This window comes from Pelmatolapia mariae, linkage group LG6 (assembly GCF_036321145.2).
Source record: "Pelmatolapia mariae isolate MD_Pm_ZW linkage group LG6, Pm_UMD_F_2, whole genome shotgun sequence".
NCBI lineage: Eukaryota > Metazoa > Chordata > Actinopteri > Cichliformes > Cichlidae > Pelmatolapia > Pelmatolapia mariae.
This window is the reverse complement of record NC_086232.1, coordinates 24,449,336-24,476,513: the sequence shown is the minus strand read 5'-3', so window position 1 is coordinate 24,476,513 and position 27,178 is coordinate 24,449,336. Positions and strand designations below refer to the sequence as shown.

The 27,178-nt window shown below is 41.7% G+C and overlaps 1 protein-coding gene across 11 annotated transcripts in view; it reads right to left on the bottom strand.

The window, feature by feature from the left end:
- Positions 1-27,178, bottom strand: part of slit2 (slit homolog 2 (Drosophila)) — a 104,816-nt gene that overhangs the window by 8,931 nt on the left and 68,707 nt on the right. For 3 of the 11 annotated variants that reach the window (XM_063476284.1, XM_063476285.1, XM_063476295.1), the window contains 24 exons: positions 26,298-26,369; positions 26,043-26,114; positions 23,161-23,232; positions 22,789-22,932; positions 21,929-22,092; positions 21,545-21,568; positions 20,306-20,323; positions 18,827-18,977; positions 18,650-18,724; positions 18,278-18,421; positions 17,333-17,476; positions 17,052-17,218; positions 16,835-16,967; positions 14,714-14,782; positions 14,270-14,341; positions 13,266-13,337; positions 13,078-13,149; positions 10,602-10,765; positions 10,195-10,227; positions 8,627-8,751; positions 8,191-8,288; positions 5,457-5,596; positions 3,144-3,167; positions 294-387 (listed from right to left, as the gene is read on the bottom strand). In XM_063476284.1, the coding sequence (XP_063332354.1) occupies positions 294-387; positions 3,144-3,167; positions 5,457-5,596; positions 8,191-8,288; positions 8,627-8,751; positions 10,195-10,227; positions 10,602-10,765; positions 13,078-13,149; positions 13,266-13,337; positions 14,270-14,341; positions 14,714-14,782; positions 16,835-16,967; positions 17,052-17,218; positions 17,333-17,476; positions 18,278-18,421; positions 18,650-18,724; positions 18,827-18,977; positions 20,306-20,323; positions 21,545-21,568; positions 21,929-22,092; positions 22,789-22,932; positions 23,161-23,232; positions 26,043-26,114; positions 26,298-26,369 (2,343 nt within the window). The remainder of the gene's footprint in view (positions 1-293; positions 388-3,143; positions 3,168-5,456; positions 5,597-8,190; positions 8,289-8,626; positions 8,752-10,194; positions 10,228-10,601; positions 10,766-13,077; positions 13,150-13,265; positions 13,338-14,269; positions 14,342-14,713; positions 14,783-16,834; positions 16,968-17,051; positions 17,219-17,332; positions 17,477-18,277; positions 18,422-18,649; positions 18,725-18,826; positions 18,978-20,305; positions 20,324-21,544; positions 21,569-21,928; positions 22,093-22,788; positions 22,933-23,160; positions 23,233-26,042; positions 26,115-26,297; positions 26,370-27,178) is intronic. The other 8 variants (XM_063476290.1, XM_063476291.1, XM_063476293.1 and 5 more) reach the window with 6 other exon arrangements.

Here is a 27,178-nt window from a genome sequence, read left to right as displayed (position 1 = left end):
CACACACACACACACACACACACACACACACACACACACACACACACACACACACACACACACACACACACACACACACACACACACACACACACACCATTTCTCTGCTGGGAAAAATCTGGAACTCAATTATTTCTGTGTGAAAAATATAAGTCTTCAAATCCTGTGGGAGAGAAACAAGAAGCACTACTTGCATACTCTAATATCTGCATATTAGTTTATACAGGAGTGTGTGTACGTGCGTGCGTGCGTGCGTGTGCATGTGTGTGTGTGTGTGTTTCCAGTCTACTCACTTGTATCCCTGAGGAATCAAAATGCACTTTGAGTCGTGCTGACATGGGTTCAGCTCTGGGGCACAGAAGTCCAGTTTCTCTTCACACAGCTCCCCTAGAAACACACACACACACACACACACACACACACACACACACACACACACACACACACACACACACACACACACACACCTCATCACTTTTTCAATTCTTTGCACAGCATTAACGATAAAGTGAAATGAAAACATAAAACACATCAATATTTTAACTTCGTTACGGTTTGTTTTTTTCTTTGTGTGTGTGTGTTTGTGTGTGTTTGTGTGTCAGTTGAATGGGTGCTTGGTCTCATGATGGATGACTCTCTTGTGGCCAGAATCAACACAGTGGTCCGATAAATGATTTCAGTGCTGGGAATCTTGATGCTCCAGAGAGTATCCTGATCTTCCTGAAACTCTGAACTCCAAATGAATCACTGATGAGGGAATAAACCAGTATCCTTGACTCCTGAAGTCCACGCTGGGAATAATTACACAACACTCTAGGGATTAATAAGTATAAGTGTGAAACAGCAGGAGATGTTTGTGCTTTTAAGCCCTTCATTTAGACAGTAATTTCTTTCGCTCATGGACTTAAAAACAGTCAGATTTGCTTAATGCATATAAAATCTTGTTTTTAATAATTCACATTTCAGTAATAATAATTATTCATCTGATACATGTTTTTGGTGCAACCACTCAGTTTACCTACTGTCTGAAATATGTAAATTTAGCTCCTCTCAATGTAAGACCAGCCTCCTTTTAAGCCTGCTGATTGGCTGCCCATCCCAAACAGCAGGTGGGTGGGGATTCTGCACTCAAAGACAGAGTTGTCTGACTGAGATGATCATATTAGGATTATCTCTTCCCCTTCATATCATACAGTGACAACCTTTTACATCCAAGATCCCTGCAAACAGTTCGGTATGACAGAAAAGCATAATGGCTTTAAAGAAAAGCTGTCATTAAGAGAGCTGTTAAAAGACTGTGAGTACTTGCTTGTTTACTTTGATGGCTTCTTATTTTTATGTGAGTTTTTGTCACAATATGACCATGTAAATGTGATAAATATTGGTCTATTCCCCCACACGACCTTTTAGGATGTGAAATGAGCTCCAGAGAAGCCTCAAAGGTCCTGTCATATGTGTAGAAATGAGCCTTGCAGAGCCAAACATTACTCAGTGGCTAAATACTCACCACATTTTATTTCAGGCAATTTAGAGCTGTATAAACTGTTTGTTTTTTGTTCACATTAAGAAAGCTGCAAAGGAAATAATAGAGCAGATGGAGCAGTGGCAGTATAACATAGTTTTATGTGTTACAATATCTTTTTCATACACCAGAGGACCAGTTTTTTTAATTTTTAGAAATCATTAGACCGTGGTTGAAATGCATGCGAACCATAAGCCTGAAAGGAAGTTTTTAGTTCCGTAAAAAGTAACTTTGGGTGTTTAATGTACAGTACAATACTGTGCAAAAGTCTTGAGTCACCCATCATTTCTTCACATTTTGCTTCCAGCAGCCAGAGTTTCTGAAGCCAGAGTAATTTTTGTTTTTAAAGTGTTTTTAATTCTCCGGGCCTTCTAAAATCATCCTTTGGATGCTGTTCACTTTTTCACTTGTTTTCATTCAGAAATGTTTTTGTTTTTCAGTTTATTAAGCCAATTTATACTGACCTCTGGATTATTCAAGCATAAAAAAGCACCTAACTCAAGTTACCTATATGTGTCCTATCACACATAGATAACTTAGCAAAGAACCAATTTTAAACTTTATAGTTAGGCATTTGTTACTAACAGACTGTCACAAAACACACTGACATTATAGTCTACGAAAAATGCCAAAGACGACACAGTCTGACAGGCATAAAAAGGTGTAGGTCCACCAACAAACGCAAACCCAAATTTGACATTTTTGGTTCAAATCTCTGTCAGTAGGTACAGAGGAGATCAGGAAAGAGGTACAACAGTCTGTATTCTAAGTTATGTTGGTGCCTATTTTAATAAATCTCTGCACCTTTCTCTTATATAAATATAAAGAAATGAGTGGTAGCCCACGACTTTTACATACCACTTTAGATATTTATGTTTCAGAAAGCAGACTGGCTTATTGTCCCAGACTTTCATTCCTAGGTGTGGAACATTAAAATGACCTTTATTAAAAAGATAAGATGTAACTCAGTATGTTTTTGTTATGGTCCAAAAAAATCCCAAGAAAAGACTCAAACAAACTCGAATGGCTCTTAATATAACTCCTTCAATACCAAAAGCCTCCATTGTTCAACCAAATAGCTTTAAAGCATTAAACACGCACATTTGAGTCTATTTCAGTCTATCGTACAATCAAACAAATACTCACAGGACCCCCAAATGTTCCGCTGAAAATAGTCGGCACCAAATGCACCACTTAAGTAAATCTGGATAATAAGTACAATGTGTGACTGTTTAGAAAATTAGCCTTCTTTTAAAACTGAAAATATATATTTTGATTGTTCTGGAGGAGTGAATGGAATAAATGCAGTCTAGATGTTAGTAAGTTTGGGTATTTTAATGGGATTTCTACTTTCAAAAATATAGATTACTGCCAGTTCCTCTAATTTCAGCTCATTCACCTTGAATGGTCATCACATGTATGCGTGAAGCAGCAAGCAGTATAACCACAGAAATCTGAGAGTGGTCTCTTTATACATCAAAGACATGCACTGCTAACACGGAGCACGACTGCATACAGTATGGTGAATCTGTAGCATTCCCGTGGATAAAGCACAGGAAATGAGGGAAGTTAGGAAGGAAGGAGAGAGGGACAGAAAGGACAGAGAGAAGAACAGACTAACCTCTCTCCACCTCATTGGTAGCAGCTGCAACCACAAAAAAGATGACAGATGATAGAAAGCAGAGCAAGATGGGAGAAAAGACACAGGACAGCAAAACACAGAAAGACAGAGAGAGAACACCGCCACATAGGTTAGCACTCAGAGATGATTAGCACAGTGCAAAGCAGACAAACAAGTAGCAACAGACCAGTGTTAGTCAGATAAAACATTTGTCTTTTGTGACTTCTCTGTAAGGATAGAAGACTTTTTGTGGGAGATATATTCATGGTGACTATTTCTGGAATAAAGAGTTTGTTTTCTATTTTCTAGACAGCTTCTATACGGCTACAGTTTGGATAATGTCAGTGTTAGTAAGGCAATAAAGGAGAGAAAAAAAACTTTCAGTTTGGTAAAAAACTCAAAAGTAAAGGTTTTTGATCGAATCAAGTTGCAGCCATAAAACTCAGGCAACCCTTCCAATGAAAATAGGCCAAAAAACAAAATTTGGCTAATCTTTCCATCCAAGTCGGGTCGCTCCATAATGTAGTGGTCGACACATTTGCTGGGTAGGCAAAAGGTTGCTAGTTCCATTTCAGCCAGAGTGTAAAACTCTTCCAAATCAAACACACCCAGAGCCTTGTGAAAATGGAACAGCTGAAAGATTGACATGGCGGTGTGGTGGTTACCACATTGCCTCACAACTCTGTGCAGAGTTAGCATGTTCTCTCAGAGTACTCTGGCTTCTCCCCACAGTCCAAAGACATGGACTGTGGGAGGATTGGTGATTCTAAATTGCACATAGATGTGATTGGTTGTCTGTCTTTATGTATTAGCTCTGGAGCTGAGTGTCAGCTGGTCCAGGGTGTACCCTGCCTCTTGCCCTCTGACAGCTGGGATAGGCTCCAGCCTTCTCGTGACCCTGAATTGGATAAGTGGGAGAAAATGAATGGGACTCTCTTCTTGTTCTAATCTGAGGACTTGTGTCCCTGCTGTACAGAGTGGATGTCCTCTAGTATATCTGTGAAGGTTCTCAGTCACCCAGGTGATTGTAGTCTAAGGAGCTTGGAAAGAAAAGCGTCTGGACTTCTTTAAGTTTTCCTTGAAGAAGTTTCACCTCTCATCCAAGAAGCTTCTTCAGTTCTAAGAGCAACTGGTGGAGATTCCCAGATTTTTTAAGCCCTAATGGGGGTGTTCCTAAGAGGGTCATGGATCCCCTATTGATCCTCTGCCTAATCCCTCAAGCCAAGGTGTGAAAATGGGTGTGGGTCACAATCAGCCAAGGTTTCGGGAGAACTCATTGTGAGACCTTGCCCCAACCTGTTATGTGACTTGCTGAGAACAAATTACCCAAGATGTGAGTGGACGTTAAGGTGTCTGGTAAGGGATCTCAAAACTGGATTATAGATGGCAGACAATCGGTGTCGTAAGATACCCCCTCTGTTCAAAGATGGATGAAAGGTGAAACGTCTTCAAGAAACTTAAAGAAGTCCAGACGCTTTTCTTTCCAAGCTCCTCAGACATGTCCTCCAGTTCTGGAAGTGTCTGGAGAATACAAAGACACAGACAGGCTGGTGTGGCCAAAAACTGTGTTTTCACAGCACCACACTTCAGGTTGTTTATGCTTATGAAGTCTCCCCCAGAGGCCTTAAAATATAACAGCAGAACTTCTCACTGACAGTCACGTTGCACAACCTTCAGATGAAAACTGCTGCTTGGCAGGTGATTGTCCTCAGATTAAAATTTGGGTCAGTTTGACAAAGAAGTTGATGTTGATGCCTGTGCGGGTGCGTGGTCCATTGTGAACACATAAAAGGGGTCAGCGTATTAAAGCAGCCACTCATTTGCCTCATTTTGCAACTCTTGAAGGCAGGATTTTCAAAATTTAACCCAGAAAGGATTTTCACTTTTTATGGGCTGAGTGGTGTAACATTTTGATTGATTCCCAAGGTGCATTTTGGTAAGAAATTTCAAGTCACTGAGCCACAAAATTCTGTTATTCATGCCTCTAAGCATAATATTGTATGGTATTTTGTTTTCAGATGCTCTAATTTGTTCCTCTGACACACCTCTTCTCTGTGGTAATGGTGGCCTGTCCCTATGGGTACTGCAGTATTTTAGTGGCCGACATCATGCAAAAAAAAAAAAAAAGAACAAAACACTGAAGTAACTAAAACTGATGGCTATGACACAAACATACAGGATCCCTGCATTATCTGGGAGAGTCCTGTATTTCTGTGTTTAAATAAATAAATAAAATAGGAATACAGAACGGGGAAAACATGCCAGCCGCCAACATCTGCTCCCAGTCTATAATTTTTCGTTCGTGATTGTTACCTGTGTATTCTGGTGAGCACATGCATGTGTAGTTGTTGATTCCATCAACGCAGGTGGAGTTATTCTCACAGTCGTTATCTTCACAGTCGTCAATGTTGATCTCACATGCGTCACCTTCGAAGCCCTCCGGACACACACACCTGAGATCAAACACACGAAGATGCAAGCGCTCATAAATAGGTGGATAAACACCTGTAGGGTCACATACACTACACAGAGCACTAACATTAATGTAACTATTGTTTCATCCTTATTAGATTAACAAGAGACAGGGTTTACAGAAGGGGGAATCCATCGATTTTTCATCTATGATAAGATGAAGAGAGCCAATATTTGGTAAATTAGCCCGAAAATAAAAAAAAGAATAATTTTAGTAATTTTGTTGAAAAAATAAAGGTTGCATTGGTGTGCTTAAACTTTAGCTTCTTGTTAGCTTGCCAGGACAAAAAACTGTAGAAAAGAGTCAGAGATGAATAACTAATGATTCAATGCAAAGTGGTGTATAAAAACCTAGAGAGTTCAAACAGGTGAGTGAAGAAGAAACACTCAGTGCATCATCAGTATCCTAGGCCTATAAGGAAGGATTTGGGATCACCTGATATAGCCCTAACTATAAGCTTTATCAAAAGGCAAAGTTTTAGGGTTAATCTTAGAAGTAGAGAGGATGTCTGTCTCTCGAATCCAAAACTGGGAGCTGGTTCAACTATTTTTAAACACCCTTGAAGCTACAAATAAGCCTGCAGCCTGAGAGTGAAGTGCTCTATTGAGGGTATATGGTACTATGAAGTCTTTAGGATAAGATGGGGCCTGAATGTGATGAGAAAGATTTTAAATTTGATTCTGGATTTAACAGGAAGTCAAAGAAGAGACGCTAACATGGGAGGAATATGCTCTCTTTCTAGTCCCTGTCAGTATTCACGCTGCAGCATTTGATCAACTATAACCAGAGACACAGAGGCAGCATTAGCACACAGCTGAGAGTTTCATCCCATGATTTTATTCAGAGCAGCCCCTTGTGGGTATATAAATACATTTTACATATAATTTAGGTCCCATCGCACACACTATCAAGCTTCATACACAGGCGTGTTCGGCTGTTCTCGCCAATACTCTCAGTGGCCTCAAACAGACACCAGGTAGGGATTTTCTGCCCAGTGTGGGGATGATTGTAAGCAGTTGATTACTACTGAATAATTGCCAATATATTCAGCAACTAATTTTGTGTGGGTGGACAATTTTATTGAGTAATCATTGCAGCTCTAATAGCAAACATTGCACGAATGTGGGGACCTGTGAATATCAGACATATTCAATATTCCCCCGTCCCCACCCCATCCCCTCACTGACACACACACAGACACACACACACATAAACAAACACACCTACACACACACTATCCATGCATGCTGCTCATAACGGCAGTGTCAGCTCCATCTACATATCCCCAGAAGAGAGTCATTATTCTGTTAACGTGAGCGTGCCTCAACTCTGTAACTACTACTCAGGTTTATTACAACACTCTCTATGACACGCACACACACACACTGAGAGCGCTATATTATGGGTCTAATAAAGAGCTCTTATGCGGCACACACTCGGGTGGATTAATATCTCATTATATAGTCGGCGACAGCTCTTCACGATGAATATTCCACCCCCTGCGCTGGAGAGGGAAAAGAAATCATACACCGATGGAAATACGGACATAAATGGACAAGAAATGGCAGCAGAGGATACGGAGAGAGGGCAAAGAAATGGAGGTCGACAAACGGGAGGAGCTGGGGTTTCTTAAATCATCTGCGTACGTTGTTAAGATCTGCTCGGAACGAGCAAGCAAACAGGCATTAGCTTCCCTACAGTTAACACTAAATAGACTAATGAAGAAAGTTCTCCCAGCGGGTCTGTCCACTTTGCTCTGGAGACACAAAAGAACCAGTCCCCTGAGCCATTCGCCTCCCGTAACTTCATCATCACCTCTAATTACTGGTGCAGCATCACTGATGGAGGAATCAGCTGAGAAACCACAGATTACCTGCACGTGTACTCTCTTGCTATCTGATAGCTGATGTATGGTGTTCTGGATGGTTGGTTTTATGAACAGATGCTTTGCGGTAACACAGTTATTTATGTTTATTTGTATTTTCGCTCAGCTCCATCATCTTCCAAGAATGAAACAGCCATAAGTTTTCTGTTATTCTGAAAAGGAAGTTTTACTTTAGCACCTTGAGCACATGTCTTCTAGCTCTATCCCCCTAATCCTTACCAAACACTACTTAAAATGTATAAAGTTAAGTACCACCGAGTACACCGAGGAGCCTGTAGCACATAGAGGACTACAGTTACTGAAGTTAGAATACTATTGTATGAAATGTTCAAAAGAGAGGTCAGAACTGATGCAAGTGAGGCTCTGACATTGAAGTTCCTTTAAAAAATGTTTGATCCATTAATGCGTTTTCTTGGATTTCCCATAATGCAATGCACCCCATCAGGTAAATGCTCACATCTTTCAGATGTAACACGGCAATGCTTTCTTTTTTGTCCCAGCCAGTTTCATCATCAGAGTCCACTTTAAAAAGCTCTCTCCAGAGCCTCACAGGTGGAGTAGTACCTCCTGATACACAACAGGTGGGTATTTGTGTGTGAATTAAGGAAAATGTCTCTTTAACATAACTTGCGAGGAAACTGACGGTCAAGACTAACCAGGTTGGATAAAATATGTCGAACGTCTCTCACCAAAAGTTGCTGCCTTCTCCTTCTTTCAGATGGCAGGTTCCACCGTTCTGGCACGGGTTACTGATACAGGCGTGAATGGGTTCATCACAGTTTTGGCCCTGCGTGCACAACACAAACACACATATGTTCAGCGCTCTCAAACAACAACAGCTTCTTAAAATTTCCACCTATTGCATCAGTTGACTTTGAAAGTGTTGTCTCTTATCCCTACACTCGTTCACAGATGTATTCATCTGGCTCACGCAGGAATAAGGTCTTTCTACGTGTCTGTATGTGTAAGTTTGTACTCTGCATGAGTTTTGAAAGATAAGAAGGGTTGTATTCACTTGTTCCTGTCTCATGGGTGTGGGGTTTTTTTTCTACCAGTGAGTGATTATAAAAGATGCTATGAAAGAGCAGGTGAATATGATCCTTTTGCGTTCTATGCTGGGTGTACCTTAAATCCATAAGGGCAGGTGCAGCGGTAGTAGTGCACAGGGTCATTGGCACATGTGCCGTCGTTCTTGCAGGGGTTGGACAGGCAGGGATCACACTTAGCCTGGATATTTATATCCACTGGGCCTATATGGTGCACCAATCCACACAAATAAAACATATACACAGGAGAGATGATTAACAATGCATACAATTTGGCACTTTGGAGAGTAGGAACACTCAGAGTGACTAGATTTACACAGAGGGCTGTACATTATTAGGCAGCTGCAAAAGCTTCAAATGTCAACTTTTTCTGCAGAAGACAAGGATGGTGGTGTTTTTACCCTGCATTCTATATACACTTACTGGTCACTTTATTAGATACACCTGTTTAATTACTCGTTAGGGCAAATATCTAATCAGCCAATCATGTGCAACTCAATCCAGGGGCATATACACAGTCAAGATGACCTGCTCGAGTTCAAATCAAGCATCAGAATGGACAGAAAGTGACTTTGAATGTGACATAGAAGTTGTGAATACTTCAGTCTTTCCCAAACAGCCATTTCTATGGTTTACAAAGGATGGAACAAAAAAGAGAAAACATTCAGTGAGCCGAAGTTCTCTGGACAAAGATGCCTTGTTGATGCCTGAGATCAGAGGAGAATGGCCAGACTGCTTCAAGCTGATAGGACGGCAGCAGTAACTCAAATAACCTCTCAAATACCATCTCCGAACGCACAGCATGTCGAACCTTGAAGAAAATGGACTACGGCAGCAGAAGACCACACCAGGAGCCAGGTTTATGGTAGGGTCAGAATTTAGTGTAAATGGCATGAAAAGATGGATCCATCCGTCCTTGTATCAGTAATCCAGGCTGGTGGTGGAGGATATTTTCTTGGCACACTTTGGTGTTTAAAAGTATCTTTTCAGCACCACAGCCTACCTGAGTACTGTTGATGACCAAGCCTATTCCTTTATGACCACAGTGTATCCATCTTCTGATGGCTGCTTCCATCAGGATAATGCCAAAGCTCAACTAACTGGTTTCTTGAATTTGACAATGAGCTCACTGTACTTAAATGGCGTTCACGGTCTCGAAATCTCATTCCAGCAGAGCACATCTGGGTAAAATAGAAGATTCTCATCATGGATGTGCACCCAATAAATCTGCAGCAACTGTGTGATGCTATCATGTCAATATGGACCAAAGTCTCAGAGGAATGTTTCCAGCACGTTGCTGAATCTGTGCCACGAAGAAATAAGGCACTTCTGAAGGTAAAAGGGGTCCAACTGTGCACTAGCAAGGTGTATCTAAGAAAGCGTCTGGTTACTTTTACTATGTTGTTTAGTATAATCATGAGGAGGTTTCACTTGCTCATATATTACAAGTATTGCTTGAGAAAGATGACATTTCTTTGCAGAACCATATCATGTACAGAAAACACAAGAACACAGTGCTGGTCAGAACACGAGGGTTGAAAGGGAAGCGGAGCGGCTCTGACTGAACAGAGAGGAAAACTGGGACAGGACTGTCTCAAACTGGAGAATCTGGGATTGAGTAGAAAATACTGTTATAAGATACTTTACCTGGCACCAGAAAACCACAAGGCCCGGGGACTTCTACAGTGCGTCAGTCAGATTAGGTCAAAAATAGATTTCAGTCTTGTGTTCAAAGTTAAGTGATAGAATAAGGTTTCAAGATTAACAGTAGCATTTTTCAAGCATCAAGAATCTCAAGGAAACGTATAGAGTTAGTATATACATGTTAATATTAACATTAACGTTTTTGCCCAGTGACAACAATATCACAGTAACTGTAATATATACATAGTGCTGTTTTGATTTTGGCAACTTGTGGTCTCCTTTGGGAGTTCTCCTCAAGTGTATGTATGTTTGCTAGCACAAGACCAGACACTGATTTAACCGTATTGTGTCGTTTCTTTGTCTAGCTCCTGGAAAGCATTGTATTGCTGCACTACAATATGTCCATTTACCTGTACAAGTGAACTTCTTGGAGGGTGTGGTCAGTAGAAGTTTGTCCGTCATGTCGCCGGGCCCGGCACAGCGAGCAATGCCAGGCTCCTTATACCCGCTCTTCACCCAGTCTGACAGCCACTGCATGTGACAGTCACAGTACAGAGGGTTGGCGCCCAGAGCCCTGCCAGCCGATTGGACAAAAAGTGAGACAGCAGAAGAAATAACTGGGAGCATTTGAATCATGGTGGTAACAGTGTCACTGGTGGGATTTCTCAAAGTTTCAACTTATTTCCGTGTTAAATAAAGTAGACCTTTCGGGAGTGGCAGTGTTTGGATTGTCACTCTGATCCACCCTTTCCTTGTCACGTCTGGTTTCAAAAACCCAAGTTGGTGACAACCACAACCCTCAGCTACAAAGCCAAGGGGCGACGTCATGGTGGCTACACCATAATTTTATATAAAGCATTGGGTTATATTGTATTAGAACAGTTTCCTGTAGTCTCCAGTCTGTTACAAGCACTCTCCATTGTTACGGCCCTAGCTAGGCCTCCTAATACTGCCCTTGTGTGGGCGTGGTGTTTTTCTCCGCCTCCTCCTCTCTTGCTCCACCCCTCTGTCTCTCTCTCGCTTCTTCTCTCTCCCCAGGACACAGCTGCTGCTCATTGGCCTCATCACCACCTGGGTCCAGTCAGCAATCACCTCTCTGAGGTTATATAAGCTGGGGATGGACTGGATATGGGAAGGTGGCTTTCTCTGGTGTCTCCGCGTTGCGTGTTATGTGTGTGATTCTCCTGCCTACAGTGTGGAGTGGTAGGAGCAGTGGGAGAGGCTTCTGGTGGATTTTCCTCTGTGTTGGTCAGTGTGTGTTTCCAGCCTAGGTGTGGAAAAGGCCTGCTGTGTGTGTGTGACCAGCCCCACCGTGCGTGGCTTGTTGTGAGTAGCTCAACTGGGCAGTGGTTTTGCTTAGGTGACGGTGGCCTCCATTACTTTGTTTGGCCTGCCTGGTTACTGTTAATAGCAGCGTTGCTGTCTTTTTCTGTTGAAGCCTTATAGTTGTTTTCTTTGTTGAAGTGGTCACCATTCTCTTTGGGTGGACCTGTCTGAGTTATCATTAAAGCAGCAGTGCTGTCTCTTTCTGTTGTTACCATTTATCTGATTATTGAGTTAATTGATTATAATAAAGATTTATTTTGTTAAATACCTCTGCCTGGCGTTCTTTTCATTTCAACCCGGATCCAACTGTTACTGTCCCCCACCTTCTTCGCCTAGCTTTCAAGTGGGGACGTAACACCATGGTGCTGATCCTTGTGAGCGCCTCACGTAGACTCAGACATTCCTACCAACAGGTAACTCACCAGGCATCTGCACCCTGTATGACCACTGTGCTTTTTCTGCAGCCTGCTTAGTTTTTTTTTGATACTGCACTTAAAAATGAGCGCAAAACCCAGTGCTCCCACTCTTTCTCTGTATGTCTTTGTCTTTTGTTCATTTCAGCCATGAGATCGTTGTCGAGGCCACACTCAAAGAAAACAACAGTAAAATAAAGTAACAAAACTTCATTGAATTACATCAGCTTGTTTTATTTTCGACAAAATATTTCTGCTTCATGGACTTCTCGTTAGAATATATAATCATGACTCTCTGAATTTTTCTGCTTCTGCTCTGGGCGTCCTCGTCACAGTGGGAGTGGGCTTTTTATGTTTTGCATTAAATTATTTTAGCAGATTTCCCTAAAAATTCATTAACTACCGGGGGGAAAAAATCCCTGGTAATTTGCCCCAAATTACAACACAGTGCATTGTATTCTTCTTATAACTATTTAGATTGCTAATACTAGAAGTGGTTAGTATGTAGATCTTACCTGACCGGAAAATATGGATTCTGTTATTGATTGTTTCTGAAAGTGTTGTGATCACACAGCCAAACAATGTCCATTTAACATACAAAGACAGATACTCGTATAAAAAACACATTTATGCCATTCAGGCACACCTTTGTGTAAATTGCATACCTGGCTCATTGTGAAAATTGTTTGTAAACCTCTGCGCTGTGACAGCATATAACCACTGACGCTCTGCTACTCAGCTACAAGAAACAATCCTGTGTGATCACTGATGGCATGACCAGTTAGCTGGATAAGGATGTGGCATCTGCATAAACCACCTCTTTGTTATATTTTGTTGTAAATGATAAAGGAAAACACACAAAATTAAAGCGAACGATCTTCCCAATGCTAGAAATGACCTCCATTCGACATTCATAGAGGTCACTGAGCAGATGGCCGGGTAACATCCTGTCTGATGACGCGTCACAACTTTAATTATGAGTTTTGTTCTGTTTGTGTTTTTCAGCTCCCTGCAGTTACTGGACAGACATATTCATGATGATTATATATTTCTTTGATTTGTTATTTTATAGGGAAAAAAAGGGCAGATTTATCCAACACACAGTGACACATGACCAGTGATGTTTCTGTGTTTGCGTGTTACTCACAGGTGGGAAAGCGATGACAGGTCTTTGAAGGCTCCTTCAGGTATCAATGATATGTCATTACCGTGAAGAGACCTAAGAAAACGTGATTGAAACAGGATGAGATACAATAAAAAACGATTCGATGATTACTTCAGCACTAATCTGACTCTCTGGGACATTTCCCAGGATCAGAAAGTTCAGATACTCACAACAAACGGAGAGATTTAAGTCCGTCGAACGCCCTCTCTGGTATGCATCGCAGCCGGTTGTAGCTCAGAATTCTTTGCACACAGAATTAACATTTTAGCACGGACACAAGGCAGATTTTTTTCCCCAAGAAATCTTTGCAAGCAGCAAAACAATTCAGAACACAATCCTACTTCTGACTGAGATAAGCAGGCAAAGCAGCAAACATGAACAGTTTAATACACTCATTCATATGCAGGTCTCACAAGGCAGTGATCTAGCACTCCGAGTGCAAGTTTTCTTCCTTTTTTATGTGCATTTTGTTTCTTTTATTTACAGCAACTAAGAGACAAAACATTTATCACACTGGCGCACAGACTATAAACTGGAGAAACTGCTCTCTGATGTATATATCATGTACTGTTTTCTCCAGTGCCTTCCACTCTTTTCCTGTTTTATTTTTTCAAAATGATTCTTTATATATTATTAAAAATGAAGTGAAGCTGCAAGCTAGTTCAAGGCAGCATCTCCAGCTGCACTGGATCTTTGCTCTCCCTGCTGCCCTGAGTTGATGCCAGCTGTTAAGCGCCTCCACCAGTCCAACATCCATCTGTATATTTACTCATCGTTCCCCAGTTTTATATGTAATATATTTGTGGGGCAGGGTGTTGAGCTCTGAGCCAGACTCTAACTATAGTTTGTTGTTGTAATAAAGTAGCACTTTTAAACATAGGTTGAAAGTGAATTTTTGGAGTAGTTTAGGTGAAGCCAGTATTTTATGATATCGATGGTTATTTTGTGGCAATAAAGTCTTTCAGAGATTCCCCTGACTCTCTTAGGACTGGCTAAAAATCACATGCGGTCATGTCACCCTTTCTTGATTTCGGCTATCATTTTTTCGAGGCCTTCTTCTACTTGAGCATTTATGAGCTTCTCGTCCACACATAGTCACAACTACGCCTAAAAACAAACACTCACACACACACACACACACACACCGCAAAGACATATGTAAAGCCAGACTCACAGGGTAAGCAGCTCGGACATGTTACTGAGGCTGTGGTTGGACAACGTGCTGATCTGGTTGTTACTCAAATCACTGGAAAGGAAACAACAGATACATAAAACCCACACAGGCAGCACTGTCCATACATGCGTGAACAAACCCACACGCGTGCACAGACTATATGGATTCTGTAATGCTCCTCCTTTAGTCTATTGTACCCAGACTGTCACACCACATCAGGGCCAAAGTCACAAAAATGATTCAACATAGAACAGAGTACAGTCTGTTAGTTGTGATTAAAAGCAAAGTGCAAGAAGCACAGACCAAATCCCAATCCTTAAGTGTTTTCTTTTTGCTTTTTAAAAAAATGTGTGTTAACCGTACTAAACTCGGCAAAGTGGGAGTTAATTATCTGTGTGAAAGTATACAATATCTCTCCACTGAGGTGCTACGGGTGAGACTTACATGAGCGTTAAGTGTTTGTAATTGGAGAGCTCCACAGGAACTTGAGTGAAGTGATTTCCATCCAAATACCTGAGAGTCAGAAAGACAGCGAGGGAGACAAAGAACGAGGGAACACGGGGGTGATATCGGGGAGGATTGGTAAACAAAGGGAGAAAATGAGAAGGGAGAAAATGAAGTGTTAACCATGTGGGAAATTCCTCATATCCAGTGTGAGCAGTCATTACTGCTGCAGCCATAATAAACACTGGAGTTTAATATCCCCACAGGCGTCTCTCGCTCAGACATACACACATTCACGGGTGAGATCCTATCTCTCACTTTGTGACAATGTGCTATTAATCCAGCATATTAATTAAGTCTTTGTTAATACTGGAAGAACCTTGTCCCCCAAAGGAGACACAGTAGAATGAATAAAAAATACCACTAAAGCTGCGGTCTGATATTTAATTCAAGATTATAATACTCTGATCATTAGGGATTTTTGTTGAGCAGGACTTTATGTACCAAGTGTGATCAGAAAGTTTCAGGACTGATTAAAATTAGGCCTCAAGGCTTCATGGCTGAATACTGGTGCAAGCTGGCAAGTGCCGCAGTTTTAAATGGACGACTCAGGATGTTCCAGTATAAATCTGTTTTAATAGTTTTCACTTTTTGGAATGAATTCAACCACACTAACGTCAGAAGAATGAGGAGCATCCACCTGATTGTGCTCCTCACCTGATGCGCTGCTTTGGGGCTTAGAGACTGTGGACTCCTCAGCTAAAAAAACACTCTCTGTGTCAAAGTCTCAGCTCAAGATCATCTTAATGATCTTAATGATCTTCATCTACTGTATATGCATTTTTTTGGCTGAAACAAAATTTAATGTTTACTCTGTGGAAGTATGAGACCTGGTTTAAAATCTCAGGTGCACGATCGCAAATAGTCAGATCAGAAGCGGAAGTGATCCAGAGTTGTACAAAGACAATCAGAATTAAATAAGGGATAGTTTTTGATTATTATGGGTGCACAGCTATACCAGTCAACATTATTATTACACCACAAATGTCTTCAGATGACTTTCTGAGAAATAAAATTCTCTTTAAGTTCACAGTTCCTGTGTCTCTGTGTCTCTATAAGCATGTGTTTCTGTGGTTTTCCACCTTTCTGAATGAACATTTCAAGCTCCAGTGAGGTAAGAGATTGATTCAGATGCATAGCGTAATAAATCTGAGGTTTTCTGAAGTCAAAGAGGGACGGCTTCAACTTCCTCCATCCACCATAAGTTTGAGCTCTCTGTGGACACTACTGAAATCCACTCTGACCTCTGCTATGGCCTTACTTTTCTCAGGGACAGCCTCTGGGGTGTAAGAGGACAGCATTTCTTTGCCAGACTCACTCGTTGTATCCTCCATTACACTGCTATTCTAGCTCTACATCTGCACAGTCTCACTGCAGAGATAATTTATCAAGTGTCTCATGATATTGCATCAGACGACTGATGCAGACCTTGGACATACAGCCAAAGCTATAAAAAGCTATCTTTAGCCACAAGATGAACAATGAGTGCTGAAGCAGGTGGTGTGGCCCTAAGGAGCACTGACCTTAACTGATCTTAGCATCACAGATTCAGTCTGGGATTAGCTACAGTGCACCAGTGCAGGGTTGCACGCTGGCATGAACCACTGTTTAGATCAGATCCACTAAACGTTCCTGACCCTGGTGGATTAACTGTCTGTGTGAATGCTATTAAAAACGAAGCAAAGGATGCTCTGCTGGTTTGTGGACTCTTCAACTGCCAATCGTTGTTTAGTCTGTGGGTCACAGCTGGAGATTCAGCTCTAATTGTAATGAGCGTTGGGTCAGTTTGACTCAGAGTGGAATGTTTGTTCTCTGAACAAGATGTAGAAGTGCAAGCAGTCAACAACTGAAATCACTGATTGCTTTTGTCATTAGCAGGGAAAGTGTTAAGGGACCAAACTAAAAGTAACAATTATCTCAAAGCCCTGGAAGTGCTCTGGACCTGATCTTAAATAATTTATGTTTTCAGGCACATTTAATAGGGAACTTTATGATTGTAGCTTGTAAAATGTGGAGTTTGGTTAAGCTTTATACTAAAGGGTGTGTTTGTTATAAACTCACAGTTCGGTGGTCTCTTTCGGCAGGCCTCTGGGCAGCGTGGTGAGTCCCTTGTTGCTGCAGCGGACCACGGTGTCCAGACAGGAACACTCAGCTGGACACCTCAGCACCGGAGAGCAGCTATTCTCATCATTACCTGATGGTAAAAGTGATTAGGGATAAAAAAATGTAAGCTGTTTTAGAGAGACATGTAATATCATTATTATTTTCTCCATCTCACCATCTTCACAGGCAAAGTCCTGGACAGCTACATCCTGGATGGGGATCTCCTTCAGGAAGTAAGGACTCTGGCAGCGGGGGTTACCGGTGACGATGCGTTTCCTTCTCAACCAATCACCAAGCCAAGCCAGGTGACAGTTGCAGTTAAAAGGATTAGCCAGAAGGTTTCTGGAGAGTAGGAAAGTAAGGAGATGAGGGTGCTCAGCAGTATTATTATTGTTATTATTATTATTTTTTGCATTTATATTTGTCACATTTGTGGGTTGTGTTGTTTACACTCACAGTGTGGACAGGGAGTGCAGCGTGTCGAAGGCTCCGGGGTTCATGGAGGTAATCTGGTTGTCATAGAGTGACAGCAGACGCACCGAACTCAACCCCACAAAGCTGCTGTTGCTCACACAGCTGATGCGGTTGCTCCTCAGCATGCTACCCACACACAGGAAAAAAGTGAATGAATTAACCTGTACTACAGTTAAGTATATAGTATACAGTATATAGGTAAGCGTGTACCCACAACATGTATATACAGTTAAGTATATACACTTATGTTTATGCCCTAATGAGATAACACCTTATTTTAAGGCCTTTAAGGCCTAACTAATAGCTAATAACTACAAAACCCCACATAATTCCTTATAAAGTATATATACATAACACTACATAAGTCTTAAAGATCATAAACAGTAACACTTATTAACACTTTATAACTGTGTAGGAATGTCACTAAAAGCCTTGACCTTCCTCTAATTGTTTATGAGACCAATGCAATTGCACTTTTTGAGTTTAACCAATGGCTCATATTAAATTTCATAAGCATTTAGTGTTGCTTTATTAAGACTGATACTACTGACTCTATAAAAAAATCTAATCTGCATTGGTTTCCTCAGGATCTTAGGGTCTTAATTATTATATATTAATTAACAGTTAATGGTGGTTTATTCCCTGACCCCTGGAAAAAAATGGCATGGGCCCTTGATTGTTGTCAAGGTAGATAAAATGTAAAATTCTATGCATTAATAAACATCTTTACAGCCTCATATGGATCGTATTACCTATTAACTGAAGCTCATTACATAAACCTAAATATGCAGTGTTACCTGGTGAATTATGCATGCTCGTATTATTCTGTGTTTGACAGTGTCACAGTATGTGGGAACGTCTTTGGATATTGCTGGCATACTCAATACATATGCATATGTGTGAGTGTGTGGGTGTGTGTGTACCCACAGCGTGCGGAGGCCACTGAGTCCCTTCAGCATGCGGTGGTGTATGTTCTCCAGTCTGTTGGAGGTCAGAATCAGCTCATTGACCCCTGAAGCTCCTTCAAACGTTCCCTCCTCTATGTCAGTGATACGGTTATTACTCAGGTTACTACACAGAGTGGGAAGCAGGAGGAAGGAAAGTAAGAGAGCAGCAAGAAAAGAGAGATGTAAAGAGGGGGTGGGAGGAGGGGGTGGGGGGGGGTTACGTGTATAGAGAGAAACACACATAGTTCATTTTAATTTCTATATCCGCATCTGTCGCAGTTTTCCTCTGTGTGACCCGAGTGTGACTTCCTGACGTTACGTCCTTGTTACGTTAAAGACATGTCTGACTCACATCTTCCTCAGCTGAGGCAGCTTTTTGAAGATCCCCGTCGCCTCGAGCACACTGAATTCATTGTTGTTCAGACGCCTGAGAACAGAGCAAAGTAGAGGTGGTTAGAAACAAAGAGAAAGAGGCTCTGAGGTTTCTTCTATCCCACACATAGATGCACTTTGTAGCAGCGTGACTCACAGCTCGGTGGTGTATTGAGGAATGTGATCAGGTATTTTGGTGAGTTTCTGGTTGGAGCAGTCGACGGTGGTGCCCTCGCAGCGACACTTTTCAGGGCAGGCCAGGTCTGCGAAGCAGTCGCCTCCTAGCTTACTACGGTAATCCTCGTTACCTGGTCACAATCATAACCGCAGTGTCACTAAATGTGCAAGAGTCAAACCCCAGCATTTACTGGCACGGGTCCCGATAGAAACACCAGCACAGTAGCAGAATTTAGAGACACTGCTCAAGGGGTGTGCTGCTTTTTTTTTTTGTTCGTCATAGGACAAGAAAGCTGATTACAATCATTTGCAACAATCCCCATAAGCTTTGGCTCAAAATGCTGCATTGTGCATCGCAGCCTTAAAGGAATCAAAATAACAGGAAGCTACACAGACTGTGAAGATCAAGACAGACACACACAGACGCACATGCACTCACACGAGAACAAAGATATTGGAGGTTTTCTGCCCTGTCAGACTACAAACAAGCTGAGATCTCACCAGAAAAATGCTCATGCACATACAGGTAGTCATCTATCATACTGTACAGACACTGAGGCTCTAACTCAAGCTCACACACATGCACACACACACACTCTTGCAGGGAGTGACAGGAGTTTGCTGTCTCTTGCGCCATGCTGTAGGGTTTTGCAGGGCCGTTCCATGGTGCTTGAAAGAACCATGTTCCACGATAGGAACCTGGCAGCCACATGGTTAGATCAAGCACAAAGGAACAACCTGCTGACTGACTGCTCCTCCGCTGGAACACAGGGGTGGGAAGGACAGAGGAGACAGGAGGAGGAGGAAGAGCAAAGGGAGGAAAGGAGCTCAGGGGAGAATGAACATGAAAAGAGGCATAGGAGAGGAAGTAGGAGGAGAAAGGAGGAGAGAAGAACGAAGAAGCCACCTGATACTGGAAATGTGTAATTTGCAGCAAATAGAGAGGACAGAGAGGATCAATGATAAGAAGGAGGATATCAGACAAGGTGTTCAAAAAGGGGCAGGAATAGAGGGAAAGGCTCGAGGAACATCTACAGACGTCTACATCACAGAAAGCAGAGCAGGAACAGGGCAGCTGTTACGGAGGAGTGGGAGGAGAGTTACAGCAGCACTGAATGCAAGAGAAGCCCTGACTTCTGGGTACTACACACACACACAGACACACACACACACACACACAGACACAGACACACACACACACACACACACTCCAACACACCCCATAGGTACATAAACAAGATAAAAATACATGAACCATTGTGCGCTAAAGTGTAAATCGTAATTATTATTCTCGTCGCATCGTTGTTGATGGTGAACAACAAGACAAGAGGAGTCACAGAAGGGTCATTGCAGTTGAGGTCAAAGGTCAGATGCCGGTCAGGGACGAGAGGTGAGGGATTCAGAGCTGACGAAGAACCTTGTGTGTTTGTGTGTGTATGGGGGTGTGTGTGTTACTTACAGCTGACATGGTGTACTCCTGAGTGTGTTAGAAAGGCAGTAGGAGAAAGAAGAAGGGATTTCACTCGTTTATTTGAACAGGAAGGGAAAAAGCTGATGAAAAACTGAGTGCAAATAAAAAAAGCTGCAATTTGTGCTGCAGTCCGTGTTCAGACCCCAGGCAGTGATTCATTTAAAGGACTAATGACTCGTGAATAGCGAGAATCATGCTGGCGTGACGTGACACAGAACGGGTCTATTTATCGAGCACACGTCCTGGCCTCTTCTAGTCGAAGCACGGCACGATTTAAACCTATTCTGGGGAGACTGTGAGGCAAAAAGCATACATACACAGATAAAAGAGCCTCATTTGCAACAACAGAAAAATGAGGTAGGATCTGAAATAAGACAACAGCGTAAATGCAAATGAGAGGATTTTAGGTGTATTGATCTTAGCCGCAATATCAAGGTTGGACCGCAGAATAAAACATGTTCATTCAACTTTTCAACCGAAAATGTTCTTAAATTATTCAGCTTTGCCCCGTATGTGGTATCTGGGCTTTGAAACCTCTGTCCCCCCGGTGAGCTACAGAGTTAATGACTGCAGTGAGTGCGCGCATACACACAAACACACACACACGCTTGCGCACACGCTCTCTCATGCAACACACTTCGTGGCCCCTCTGTGCGCTGCTGTGGTAATGACCGCCTTTAGCCCTGCTACTGATCTCATATGCATGTCTCATTTACATATTTCCCAGCACCCCTCTGAGCATGATGACTGTGTGACCTTTTGATGTTCTGCAGCGAAAAAAACAGACGCAGATGCTCACGGACACACGCTCATACATTAGCTGTCATTAGATGTGCTAAGAAGCAAGAAGGACTGGCATTAAATATAGTCTCTGTGATCGCTGCACCAGGCTACCTTCATTTAGCCAGACAGACAGAGCCCAGCTGACAGCGACCCAAGCTTGTTAATCCAACTGTTTTTCCTCCCTCGATCATCAAGGTTGCGTTAACCATCGAAAACCCAGTGCAAGGACAAGAGTGTGATTATCTGGTGTCTGGTTAGACGCGGTGCATTATAATGCATGACAGACCATTAGCAGAACATGTTTTGGCATTGAATAGGTGTCGGTCAGGGCAAGTCACTCAAAGTGTCGCGGATGTGCGAGTGTGAAGCATCAGCTGTGAGTGAGCAAACAGTGGTTTATACATACACACACACATACACACACTCATGCTTATTGTACAATACCTGGGATGAAATACTGTTCTCTAGCTAATAGAGAGACAGAGAGAGTCAAAGTGAAAAACAGAAGAAAAAAAGGCTACACTAAAAGACAACCCACTCTGGCTGTGGTTTGGCATGAAACGTGTGGAAAATCCCAGAAAACGCTAAAAACAACAGGGAGATGAGGTTAGTAGAAAGAGGCTGAGGGAAAATCCCAGCAGGAAGACACAGAATGAAAAGAGAGGAGAGGTCAGCTTGTCTTGTGTGTGCATGTAGGAGTGATCAGAAATGTAAAAAAAAGAAGAAAGAATTAGCCTCTACTATGTACCATATTTACAATAGCTATATTTGTGCAAGCTACTGTATGTGTGTAGATGCAGTGAAGTGTATGTGTGTGCGTGTCTGTACCTGAGCAGCGGAACTTCTTGCTCTTGATTTGCCCGATTCGTTTGTTGGCGAGCCGTCGAGGGCTGGTGCAGCGCGCGCCGCTCGTCTCGATGGGATTGTCCTGCAGGTAGTCTGCCAGCCACTTCAGATGGCAGTCACAGATAAAGGGGTTTTGTGCCAAGTGACTGCACAGAGACACACAGAACATACAAAACACATTCAGGTGAGCCGACGTGCTGTGAGTATATTTTTCTGAGGCTGGCCATAATGGGAGCGTGTAATAGCACCACGTATGTGAACAGCAGCTCAAAGACTGATACTGGAACAGTGTTTACATCAAAAACCTTTATTTTACTCTTTAAATCAAAGGACCAGAACAAATACCTGGATTTATTTCTCTTAAAAATGATATGAGGTGTGTGACTGCAAGGAGTCTGTATATTTATCACTTTGTTATAATAATAATTATTCTTCTGTTATATTCTGTTATAATCACTAACCAGTGATGAGAAACAGAGCAATAAGTATCTACACAGGAGACTATAGTAAGAGCCAAAAAGATGTTCCTCAGTTGATCGTCTATTGAGTCTCTTGAAAGAAATAAAACTGAGAGCATGTTGCCTCCCTGTGAAACATTTTGAAGCATTCATGTTGACTGACGGATTTATAAGAGAGGTTAGTTTAATTCTTAACAGTGGCAAAGAAACTGCTGTTGTACTGTACAGACAAAAATGTATTTTTTAACAGTTGGTACGTTATTCCAAAAACGTAATTGATTTTTGTTTATGTTGGTGGTTGTTCATTTATAAAGCTTGCCGGTTAATGCATTTTCTTATTTATCTCTACAAGTCTGGTGTGTGTGTGTGTGTGTGCATACGTACAGTGTTTGTATGGCTCTTAGAGATGAGAAAGTCCCCTTGGCGATGGTCTGGAGCTTGTTGTCATACAGTGATAGCAGATTGAGGTTGTGAAGGTCCTGAAACGCGTCCACGCGCAGGCATGCTATCTTATTAGCATTCAGTAACCTGAAGTGACAGAACAAAGGAGAGAGAGAGAGTGGGAGAAATGGAAATGAAGGCTCACCCCGTTATCGTTCTCTGACGAGTGTTTCAAATGGTGCAAGTCAGTGAAGATGGCTTTCAGTCATGATGCCTCAACTCTGATGACAATGTTTGAGGTAAGCAATTTTCCGCTGAATATCGATGAGATGCAAATGCGACTGATTTTGTGCTCGTCTGTGTGTTTCTACTCACAGTAGCTGCAGAGAGAACAGCCCCTCAAAGAGTCCTTTGGAGATCTCTGTGATTTTGTTCCCATATAGTACCCTGCAGAAAACAAATGCAACATTAATAACAACAGTCAACCTAGATCGTACAGGGAGTCAGACCTCTCTTTTTGTCTTGTGTCTGTTTCCAGTGTTTTGGTTCTTTACTCAACCAAAATTGCAAAATTAATATTTTCTAAAGCGGTAATGTGGGAAAATATGAGTACATTTGGTGTAAACTCGTGTAAAAAAGGAATACAGCTCCCATGATTATTTGACAGTGTGCCAGTGTGAAGCGTTGTGTTTTTATTGTAAATGCTGCTCATGGCAAAGATGGCTGTGATAGCTGAAGGTACTGGGAATGACTGACAACTACAAAATCACCTACTGAGCAATCTAAAGAAATCTTTGGTAAAACACGAAAAGTAGTTACATCTAAAAAATGGAACTAAAAGTAACTTTGATCGTTGCCATTATTTGCAGTATCCCACAGCACTACTTTCCATTTATCTGGGCTCTAGCATTCGAACTATGGACCATTTGTGTATGAGGTGATATGTTAACCTTTGCCCGACAGAGCTGCTGCATGAGCATTTGTCTAAAAGCATAAAAAAACCATGAAGTGACAAAATACTTCTGAAGAAAGTGAAGAAAAGTTTCTGAAAACACTCGGCTGACAATGATCTTGAACAATATTTTGCACTTTTAATAATAATTAAACCCATTTTGTTTCCTCAACACAAAAGTATTAGCAGCAAAAAACAGTTTAAAGTACTCAGCTGTTAAGAACCAAATACTAAAGAATTATGGTCATTAAAATGTCTTAGATTAAATCTGCACAAGTGACACAAACTAACTAGAATTCAGCAGAAATTACTAAGAGGGAAGGCATTTGGCTTTTTTACTCAAGAAAACACAGAAACACACAGGGAAAAAAAAGCTTCAATCACTTAATCTGACTTCGTACCTGGCTGTACGTCAGTACTCTGGACATGATGTATAACACATGATGATCACTTTTCATTTAAATATCATAAAAAATTAAGATAACGTCCATAAATCTGGCTGTGGTGTTATGTTAGGAATGCACGCTGTTATCAGAGAATAGCTTTTTTTTATAAATACGCCAAAAGTGCTACAGAAACAGGAGAAGGCTGAGACTGCCACTGCCTTGCCCCAACAAATACCTCAGATGCAATCACACACACACACACACACACACACACACACACACACACACACACACACACACACACACACACACACACACACACACACACACAGGAGACATCTTTATGCACTGTGCACAGATGAGTTGTGTATTCAGGCTGAAGACATGTGTTTTGGATTGGCTTTTATTTCATTGTGCCGAGTGGCCGTCCCTGAGAGAACCGATGTTGGGAAATGCGGCGTTGGGAGCGGATGCTTCATTTATGTCTCGCAGACAAGTCAGCACATACAGTTCTGGTCGTTCACACGCATACGCGTACGGACACATGCGCAGATGCCACCTATGGCTCATTTACACCCTCTCTAACCAAACACTGACGCACAATAAATACACAGTGTGGCTTAATGTGAAGGCCATGCTGCATGTGGTGTGTCAGCATGAATCGGTGTGTCCCATTCTTTCTGTGGTGAATGTGTAATGAGGTGGCAGAAGCCTCCAATCAGCAATTCAGCATTTATGAATTATTGACTTCGGAGAGACGAGACCTTAATGTAACTCCTTCATGAAATAACTCTCCATCCTTCTCCTCCTCAGCTCCTCTCTCCACGGTCCTTCCCGCAGCTTCACACGCAAAGCAGATGGTCCGAGCTGAGAGTCAGAAAGCCAGCAACACCGCTGCTTTTGCTAAACATGTATACGCTTTTGTTTTGTGTGGTACGTTCTGTATGTTTATTCCACAGCTGTGGCTGTAGTTTCTATCCTTACAAACACAATGAGAAGGAAAGAACCACAAGCAATCAGATGATAAGAGTCACAAAATGATTATTCAAACGGATTTTTTTTTTTTTTTTTGCAAATTAAAAAATGATTTTTGGATGAAACCAAATCTTGGGGATAGCTCGGTTAATATTTCTTGGATGTTTTGGCTGCTTGCTGAAGGTAATTTGTTTTCCAGGCACTGTAATATTGTTTAATTTTTCCTTTACAGTCTTGGTTTTCTTTCTTTTTTTTTTCTTTTATAAAGGCTGAAAAGGTGAAATTGCAAAGTACTGCAGTCAAATTAAAAAACAGATAAGAATCCAAACTTTGCTTCAGCACCACAGATACAGTGATGAGAGAAATGATCTACTGACAATATTGAAAGAAAAATAAGAGTTTGTCAGGAAAATCTTCATCTTGTTGCTTCATTACGTTTGATGAAACATCTGAAGTGCATTGCTATTTCTATTGTTTTTTCCCTGTCCATATTCGGTCCCACGCTCCCGTCACGTATCTGCAGTAATGGAACTTTAACATGGTTCCCAACCATCAAGGAAAAAGGAGCTCTCCTATACAAAGTTACTGGGAAATTAAAAAGTTTGCGAGGTCTAAAGTTTGAGGATCATTTCAGGTGTGGCTTGCTTTGTGTTTTTCACTCCTAATAACGAGGTTGTTGTAATTTGGCTACACTGTTGTGGGAAAATCCAACTTTTTGTTTTTCCTGTTTCTCTTTTTCAGTATGTTATGGCCATAACAGATCTCAGATATTAAACTCCTGAGCGCATTATTCACATAAAATATAAAAGCAGTAGCTAAAAGTGAAAAATAAACGGAAGTTATGGAGCATAAACAGATTTTAAACTTTTTTGCGCCCTCAAAGCGGTGCTTCGGAGTGTTTAAAAAAATACAACTTCAATATAAACATACCACACAATACTCACAGCGAGTTGAGAGAGCGCAGACCTTGGAAGGCATCCGAGGCCAGCTCTGATATCTGGTTGTTACTCAAGTCTCTGTGAAAAACAAAATGAGAAGGGAACAAGAAGCAGAAGCATAAAACCAGAGAGTCAGTGAGGAAGAGAGAAACACAGAAAGCATAGCACGGAGGTCATCACAAACTGGAAAGTGGCCGGCAACAAAAGTTTTTGTGGATGGTTGACAGGGTGCAGAATACACGCATCTCATCATCTACTCACATCCTGCGCAGCTTCTTATAAGGAGAAAAGGCCCCAGCTGGTATCACCTTGATGGCGTTCTGCTCCAGTCGTCTGGAACCAAACATACACACAGACCATTGAGAAGCGGCATTAACATTCCCCTATCACAGAGCTATCTCTGCTCCATTGTTGGCTGCTGCTCTTTCCCCGGGGGCTATGGCTAAGGGGAAACTTTTCCAGATAAGTCCCTTTAATAGGCCCTGCCAAAGTCTGCCACATTTCTCTGATCCTTTGCCCTCTTTAACATCTGCACAGTCAGACGGACACACAAACACACAGCTGTAACATCTGGGAAGTGTTCCATTAGGTCTGACTGTGCATCAATCTGACCATGCCATTAGAGTGAAAAGAGATGGAAAAAAAAGAAAGAAGTGTTTATTCACTGTGACAGCAAATTAAACAAAAACAACAGCTTCATTGTGAAAAATTCTCTCGCTTTCTAAACTTTTCACTGCTGACATTTTTGACTGGTTGTGCATACGAACCATAATGTGCCTGTTCTATAGTGGTTTCAGCTGTTTTGAGTCTGAAGTGAAAAGAAACGAGTCCTTTTTAAGCCTAAAATCAATCAGGACAAGGCTAAGTCAAGTGTAAATTTAGACAAGTTGATGCTCCGTTAAGTAAGTCCAAATAAAATCTAAAATCGATAAGGAAGTTAATGTCTAAAGTCTTGTAGGTCTTACATAAGGTTTCAAGCCATTTGAAAGAGTTCCAGGTCTTAACTAAGTAAAGAGAAGTCCAAATTATGCCCCAAATCTTCCTGTAGCATTTAAAAAGTCTTAAGTTAAAGGAGACAAATAGAACTTTTATCCAATTCAGTGAAGCTGGGTCAGGTCACCATTCTGCTCTAGGGCGGCACA